Source organism: Syngnathus floridae, chromosome 7 (assembly GCF_059516105.1).
Source record: "Syngnathus floridae isolate MCC-2025c chromosome 7, RoL_Sflo_1.0, whole genome shotgun sequence".
Lineage (NCBI taxonomy): Eukaryota > Metazoa > Chordata > Actinopteri > Syngnathiformes > Syngnathidae > Syngnathus > Syngnathus floridae.
Genome location: NC_142419.1, coordinates 6,457,961 through 6,466,268, shown reverse-complemented (window position 1 = coordinate 6,466,268; position 8,308 = coordinate 6,457,961). Strand labels below are relative to the sequence as shown.

Below are 8,308 nucleotides of genomic sequence, written 5' to 3'. Positions count from 1 at the left end.
TACATCCAAATCAGGTGACCTGTGAGCGAATTATTTTTTTAATATAAAAATCAAAAGCTATTCAGGGTTATCAGTAAACAATTACCTAACAATATCAACAAATTAAAAATAAAATACAGGATTAGCCCATCATCGTGGTGGCAGGTTGAAAGAGAGGAGGGCGGGGGGGGGGTCCCCGGGCGGGGGGGGGGTCCCCTCAATCGCCATGCAGTATATAAACAACACATTGGGGAATGAGAATTACTGCTCTGCATTCCTGCAAGCACACAGATCTCCCTCTCCCTTTCACGGTTCAGTCCATGACATAAAAGACCACCTCCGCTGCCGCTACACAGCTGGGGTGACTCAAGCGTGTTATTCGGGTCTGGAAGAAACACAACTTCAATAATCGGATATATTACATTACAGAGAAGTTGTGATTCATGTCTACTACTGTTGAATGGGCACCTTTTGTCAATTTAGATTCAAAGTTAACAGAGCTGTTTGGAATTATTGTGACTGCATACATTTGGAATTACTTTGGTGCGATCTTACACGAACGTCCTACCGCGGGGACTGATCCAACGGCCCCGCAACTGGCTGGTGAGCAAAAAAAGTTGATGTCAAGCCTTGGTTGTGTGTAGAAACAAATAAATTTAATCTTTTTATGCTTATGCTGTCTCAAGTCTCTCGAACTTATTGAAACGATCACGAACAATGCTGGCAAAGCCTATAGGAGGGGAAAAAATCTAGCGCGAGCCTCGTTCGTTGTGTTGATGGGATTTTCTGTATGTGACGAAAAGCTGGACTGACATCGCCACACCTCTTCATTCGTTCAAACTGGATTCGAGCATTGAACGCGGATGTATGAGGCACTTGTCTGGATTGTCGGAAGCTTGTGCACGGTGCAGCGTGGGACAACATGACAAAACGTAGTAGATCCATTCGCTGTATCTGGTGGATTTTGGCCGTGGCAGCTTTGTTTTGTTTGGGTTTTATCGTAGGTGAGTCACGCGAAATCGCGAACGCGGATATAAAAAACAAAAGTCAGATGTGCACACGCTGTGCGAGAGCAATTTGGAACTTTTATTGTAAAGGGCGCGCGTGCTATTTAGACGTTTTATGGACAAAACGGGACATTTTTGCATATGTGGACGGATATTGAATCACTACTCGAAATTGCAGCAGAAGAGAGGAGCGTGTACGCGCTTTGACCTCTTCGATACATTTCACAATTGCTGCGTAGAAATTCGTACAGAATCTCAGTCTGATGTATGAGTTTGAGTCATTTATGCGGCACAATTTAATTTGACGTCTTCAGACACTCATATTGGATTTTTTAAAAACTTATGTTGGTGTTGCCGCCCTAGGTGTTTACCCATGTGGCACATATTAAAGCTCGCCATGGTCTAAAAAATCACAATGTTCAATCTTGAGGCAACATAATGGTGCTCGGCTACTGCATTGCAAGGAAGACTTTCACGACACTTCTCAGAAGCTTGAGAGTTAATGAATTTGTTCTCAAGGTATTTGCGACACTTTCAATTAGTGTATGTACCAACTGCCATGTATTGTTATGTATACGCTGCAGGCTGGTTAGCAAAACCCACCCACCCAAACTATGCAAGCAGTGCCTCCAGTCAATATATGAAGGAGTTTCTGGATGAAATGCATCCTAGCAAGATCAGAGATTACCTCAGGTAAGATCATGTCATCCTGTCGGTGATTATTCCAAGGCAATTGTGATTAAGCACTTTTTCCCCTTTTCAAGGAAATTTACACGTCTCCCCCACCTGTCAGGCACAGAGCAAAACCTGAAATATGCGGAACAGATTAAAACAGAGTGGCAGGAATTTGGCTTGGACTCAGTAGAGATGGTGCCGTATGACGTCCTGCTGTCCTACCCAAACGTATCGCAGCCCAATTACATTTCAATAGTTGATGCACGAGGCAATGAGGTAAGGTGAAGTCGTGTAGACACTCCTTTTCAATTCCCAACTATCTAAGAAAAATGTGTTCCAAATTTAGCCCTTGCAGAGTACTAATTGTAAAAGTTTTTTGTTTCTATTATTGTTTTATACCAAGTCACATTTCACCTGATTCGATCTGTTTTAAAGGTTTTCAACACCTCCTTGGCTGAGCCCAGTCCTGAGAGTTATGAAGACGTCACCAACATTGTGCCTCCCTACAGTGCCTTTTCTGCTAAAGGACAGCCTGAGGTGCAAACATACAAACAAGAATTAACGTCATCATGCTAATACAACAAACACTTGCATTTATTCTGCCCAGGGGGAATTGGTGTACATCAACTACGGCCGCACCGAAGACTTTTTCCAGTTGGAGAGGCAGATGGGAATTAATGTGACTGGCAAAATTGTCATTGTCAGATACGGGAAGATATTCCGGGGCAATAAAGTAAGAAATACATCCACTCTGCACTGTTGTGCAGGTCAGATTTCGAAATAGTTCATTTATCACTTTAAAGTATTAAGAAATAAATTTCAGCTTTTGGGATTGTGATGAAAGCATCATTAAAAACTTGTACAGCGCGTATGCGTGCGTGCGTGTGCGTGCGTGCGTGTGCGTGTGTGTGTGTGTGTGTGTGTGTGTGTGTGTGTGTGTGCGCGTGTGCGTGTGTGTGTGTGTGCGTGCGTATGTAACCTTTGATTGGATGACTTAATTCTGTGGATTTGCTCTCTGTTGCCTTCATCAGGTGAAGAATGCGATGCTGGCAGGCGCAAAGGGACTTATTTTGTTCTCCGATCCAGCTGATTACAGTGCAGATGGAGTCAAGGTAATTTGTACGAGTCAATGCAGTGCAGTCGATGGTCTGAATTGGTATGAACACTTTCAGGTGAATATTTTAATGTCTCAAAGTGGATGTATGTACGATTTATTTTATTATTTGCTTGTGTATAAATCCTTAAGTATAAGTGGGAAAATTACAACCTAGTGTCTTTGTTAGTTGACACATTCAATACATCTGTCATCATATTGGTGCTGGTGTAGCTAATAGCATTATCAGAGCTAGCATCTAATAACTGACATACTTTTCTGCTATAAATAAATGTAATAAGTAAACGTTAAAGTGGTGACTGGGTGAATTAATGTTTCCCATTGTGCATGCACCATATTCGTGATTCTGTACAAGAATCTGAACAAATTTGGCGACTTGGAGATAAAGTCATTCCTCCATGAGTGAAAACACATTTTGACTTTATATGGGCTAACTTTCCTTTTCAGGCTGCATTAAAAATATTGAACAAAACATGAGCAAAATATTCTGCCTTGAATGATGTGCATTATATGAACTCCTTCAATCTTTGGTTTGGGTAGCCATATCCTGAAGGCTGGAACCTTCCGGGTGGTGGAGCTCAGAGAGGAAATGTTATGAACCTGAATGGAGCAGGAGATTCTCTCACACCGGGATATCCTGCTAAAGGTGTGTGCGGGTGCGTGTGCGTGTGCGTGTGCGTGTGCGTGCGCGTGTGCGTGTGCGTGTGTGTGTATTTATATGTTTTTTTTTTGTTTCCTAACAGTCAAGCATGAAATTTTTACTGCTGTCTAATCTCCTGCAGAATATACCTACAGATCTCATCCTGCAGATGGAGTGGGTCTTCCCAGCATCCCTGTGCATCCCATTGGCTATCATGATGCATTTCATCTTCTCAAGTAAGTTATTTCACTCGTTTACCTCGAAGTTAATCATGCGCATTGATGAAATTAATTGATGACCCACTTCACAGGAATATGGGGGGACAAATTTCTCCAAACAACTGGAAAGGAGCTTTAAATGTCTCCTACAAAATCGGCCCAGGCTTTACAGATGACTTCAAGAGCCAGTGAGTTCTTGTATGTATGGTTTGTGTCCATTTATTCACAGGGACATCCTGTTGTCTCACTCCACTCTTTGGATTTTTCCTTTGTTGCTGTTTTTGTTTGGATTCTGGCTAAAGAGCTAGTGGCATGTTGCCAAATACAGCACAAAAGAGGTCTTGTTTGGAAGAAACATCCATTCTCACATGGTTGTTAGACCACTAGCAAGAAATAATGTGTACTAAATTGAATTGAGAAGTGAAAAGCTCATGATCTAAAAAAAAAAAAATCACATTCTTCTCGTAAATGTGCTCGTTCTAGGTTAGTGCGCATGAACATCTACACTAATAATCAGGTGACAAGGATCTACAATGTCATTGGAAGGATAAGAGGAGTTCTAGAGCCAGGTACAAAAACACCAACCCCATGTGCACCATGGATGATTTTTACAGAATTTTACAATTATTTGCACACCCCGAAGAAAAATGTGTTCAGATGAATTATTAATGGATAGTAGGGCATAGCTACACATTCACTGGTACACATTGGAATTTTGGTAACTGTTTGAAGGGAAAGGAACCATATGTAGTAACTTGGACTTAAAATCAAATTGTACCCACTCTTTCAGTCACTTCAGTTTTTAAAAAGTCTATATTTTGATCAAAGCATGCTCTGATAATATTTGTGGCATGTGTTGGACTAGACAGATATGTGATTCTGGGCGGACACCGGGACGCTTGGGTTTTTGGAGGAATCGATCCCATGTCAGGAGCTGCTTTGGTCCATGAAACTGTCCGCAGCGCTGGCAAGCTTCTCAGAAAGGGTACTTACAGTTGCTGTTGCGTCAAGCGTTCTGCCAGTAATCAATCAAGATGAAAATGTTTGCGTGCAGGGTGGAGGCCTAGACGAACAATAATATTTGCCAGCTGGGATGCTGAGGAATTTGGACTGCTGGGCTCCACAGAATGGGCAGAGGTAGAATTTCTTATTATTACTGTTTGCAATGAGCAGCACAGCTCCGCTCACAATATAATCAACATAAGTGTTTACTCCATATTTGTTAATAGGACAATGCCAAACTACTTCAGGAGAGAGCCGTGGCGTACATCAATGCCGACTCTGGCATAGAGGGTGAGTGCAAATATTTTACAGTATACCGACTGCTTTGAAGGTGACTTGTGCATTTGTCTTTTCAAGGTATGTACACGCTCAGGGTTGACTGTACACCATCTCTGCACACGCTAGTATATGACCTCACAAAGCAGGTAAATATAAACACACAAATGTTTGGTAGCAGCAGTCTCTCACTTTGCTATTTATGTGTACTAGATAGCCAGTCCAGAGAAAGGAGAGGAAGGAGTTTCTCTGTATGAAAGTTGGCATAAGAGAGACAACTGGACAAATAACCGTGATGCCCCTCGGTAGGTTGCTTCACAGTACTTATTAGTTCATTAAATGTTTTCATGTCATCTTTGGCATTGTTCTCATCAATAAAAACAATGAAGGGTACCTATTGGTCCACTATGTGCTCTTGTGTAGGATCAGCAAGCTGGGGTCAGGAAGTGATTTTGAAGCCTATTATGTTCGTCTGGGAATTGCAGCGGGCAGAGCAAGATACACCAAGAACAGGGTAAAATTCTCTTTACTAGAATATACTTTGTAAATTTGGGAGGAATTTCGATGCAATACATATTTTAAAAAAATATTCCACACACTGGCTTTGGTCCGTTCCCTTTGGATATTTCGGACATTGCACATGACGTTGACCACATCTATATAAATTGTATTGTATTTTGTGTGTGTGTGCATGTGTGTGTGCGTAGAAAATGGAGCGATACAGCAATTATCCCGTCTATCACACGGTTTATGAAACATTCGAGCTTGTGGAGAAGTTTTATGACCCTTCCTTCACGAGGCTTCGGGCTGTGGCTCAAGTGAGAGGCGGGCTCATCTTCCTCCTGGCAGATTCTCAAATCATCCCTCTGGATGCCAACCAGTATGCCATCTCCCTTGACAAGTACGCACACAGCATTGCGGAGATCGCACAAACACACCCCAAGGAGATGCAGACATACGAGGTGTCTTTTGGTAAGCCATAAATCAATAAAAATTGCTCCAAATGATATTTTTGTTATGATCAGGTTGTTTTCCTTATTTTTCCCCCAGACTCCTTGTTTTCAGCGGTTGAAAATTTTACCATTGCAGCAAGGGAGTTCCACGAGCGCCTACAACACATCAACAGAGCAGAGTAAGAAGACATTTTGTTCGTCATAATGTTGACTAAGATGTCAGTGAGAACACTTGAGAAAGTTGGGCTCTCAAGTGAATAGAGGTCCGGCACAATTTTCATTTACACTCAGATGTATGTTTTTATCAGTGCTCTGCAGATACGTAGAATGAACGATCAGCTCATGTATCTGGAGAGAGCCTTCATAGACCCCCTGGGTTTACCTGGAAGACCATTCTACAGGTATTACACACAAACTGAACTGCTTGCCCTTCACGCTCACTCATTGACGATCTGTATTTTGATGCTCGCTAATCCCACCTGTTTTCCAGGCATGTGGTATTTGCTCCAAGCAGCCATAATAAATATGCAGGAGAGTCTTTCCCCGGGATCTACGATGCATTGTTTGACATTGAGCGCTCAGCGAACCAAGAGAAGGCTTGGAATGAAGTTAAACGACAAATTAGCATAGCAGCATTCACAGTCCATGCTGCTGCCATGACACTTGAACCGCCTGGATGATGCACACATGAGATAAGATGAGCTAGCAACTTTTTCAAACTAAATGTGCCTTGACTTAATAAAGGATGGAACTCACTGAAAATGTAATCAACTGATGCATTTGTAATGTTTAAAAGCTTTACGTAGAGAATTTTATTGTACAAGTAAGACAATACAAAAAGAACCATTACAAGAAGGTAGTGGTCAAAAATGAAAAGTGCATAGATTAAAAAATTCAACTGAACACTTATAAGTTTTTCCTCAGTTCAACATCCTCCTCTTCACCTGAAGGATAAAAAAAAAAAAGATTAGAATGCAGAATAAAATATTAACACAAAACTTAAATAGCACAATCATGTAAGAAGCATTTTCACCCAGTTACTTGATCACCAGCATTTGTTATTGTGAGCCAACCACCAGATGCCACAAACAAGTACCGTATTTTCCGGACTATAAGGCGCACCTTCAATAAATGGCCCATTTTAAAACTCTGTCCATATATAAAGCGCACCGGACTATAAGGCGCACCATTAATGCATTAATTTTCTGGGACAGTCCTGTATAGGGGCCGACCATTCGCACCGACATTCCACGAACCATTACCATTGTGAATGAACTTGTAAATATGTAACTATCCTTTGCAGATGATATTGCAAATGAGAATCTGTTTTCAATTGCACTACCAAAAATGTTAAAGATTAAAATAATAACAAATTAACAATTTTATGAAAGTTGAATACATTTTTTATTAGATGTATTAAGTTTGTTTTATTGTTGTTATTGTTGTATGAATAAGAAGGGTGATATTGGTGTTTGTGACAACAGTAAACAGGCCAGGTTGCATCATGTCAGATTTTTAATCCAAATCAAATCATTCTCCATTTTATCGTTTTTATTTCAACTTCAGATGCAACAAATTACCTTATAATCACAAAATAATGATCCATAGCCTTTTTGATTCATGAATCATAGTCTTCAGCGGGCCACTTATGATTGATTTTATGACACAATGCTCCGGGCCAATTTAAATTTGGCCCGCGGGATGGAATTTGGTCCATATATAAGGCGCACCAGACGGCTAAGGCGTACTGTCGGCTTTTGAGAAAATTTGAGGTTTTTAGGTGCGCCTTATAGTCCGGAAAATACGGTACAAGAAACTAAAAGCAGCAAGCAAATCATTTTCCATTGATCATAGACCTTGTCATTGTTCCAGGAAGATTTTTGTAATTGACGGACTCATTCCTGAAAAGAGGATTAGCATTAACCATGAACACTAAAAACACTTCCGGGATTTGAATGTAAATGGTGAGCCAGATAAAATCACTGAGTAGGTAGAAATTTCTTTAGCCATCTTTACCTCCAAGAACATGGTCTTACCTTACGAGCGCTTTCCGTCAACCGTGGAGACTTGCCAAAAGTTTGACACGTCTTCTTGTTTTCTTTGGAGACCACTTGGGGTGACTTGAAGCTTCCAACTCGGCCCGCTCGACCCACCACAGCACGAGAAGGGCCGGCCTGTTTATGTTCTTTGTGCGCGGTCTTCACGGGAGATTTCGTGGAGGTTTTGCCTGGTGACTTGCGGGTGGAGCTACGGAGTTTATTCAGGCCTCTTTTGAGGTAGTTGCTGCTGTTCTTCGGAGTGTTCTCAATGGTGAACATCATGGACTCCCTGCGGTCAACCTGAGAAGAAAAAAGGAGAAGTCTGATTAGCTGACCGTTTCCTATTTGAAACATTTCTGTCACATTTTGAAATTTGTTTCACAAAGACAATGAGTAAATTTGTAT

At 41.3% G+C, this 8,308-nt stretch overlaps 2 protein-coding genes across 6 annotated transcripts in view; one reads left to right on the top strand and one right to left on the bottom strand.

Annotated features, from left to right (window-relative positions):
- The window catches only part of numa1 (nuclear mitotic apparatus protein 1), a 29,491-nt gene that overhangs the window by 11,341 nt on the left and 9,842 nt on the right, over positions 1-8,308 (bottom strand). For 2 of the 4 annotated variants that reach the window (XM_088380085.1, XM_088380086.1), the window contains exons 23-24: positions 7,901-8,203; positions 6,644-6,808 (exon numbers count right to left, since the gene is read on the bottom strand). In XM_088380085.1, coding sequence (XP_088236211.1) covers positions 6,785-6,808; positions 7,901-8,203 — 327 coding nt within the window. In that variant the 3' untranslated portion in view covers positions 6,644-6,784. Of the gene's footprint in view, positions 1-6,643; positions 6,809-7,720; positions 7,766-7,900; positions 8,204-8,308 lie in introns of those variants that run through there. The other 2 variants (XM_088380087.1, XM_088380088.1) reach the window with 2 other exon arrangements.
- On the top strand, positions 227-6,631 carry naalad2 (N-acetylated alpha-linked acidic dipeptidase 2). Of its 2 annotated transcripts, none has more exons than XM_088380091.1 (20): positions 227-582; positions 1,571-1,679; positions 1,751-1,937; positions 2,097-2,198; positions 2,269-2,394; positions 2,693-2,773; positions 3,316-3,421; positions 3,558-3,651; positions 3,726-3,821; positions 4,117-4,202; positions 4,499-4,618; positions 4,688-4,770; positions 4,863-4,926; positions 4,993-5,060; positions 5,125-5,216; positions 5,335-5,425; positions 5,619-5,883; positions 5,962-6,043; positions 6,173-6,265; positions 6,355-6,631. In XM_088380091.1, the coding sequence occupies exons 1-20, from the start codon at positions 423-425 to the stop codon at positions 6,542-6,544; spliced, it is 2,295 nt and encodes a 764-aa protein (XP_088236217.1). In that variant the 5' UTR covers positions 227-422; the 3' UTR covers positions 6,545-6,631. The 2 variants fall into 2 exon arrangements, with proteins under 2 accessions (XP_088236217.1, XP_088236218.1); XM_088380092.1 differs by lacking the exon at positions 227-582 and adding an exon at positions 768-983.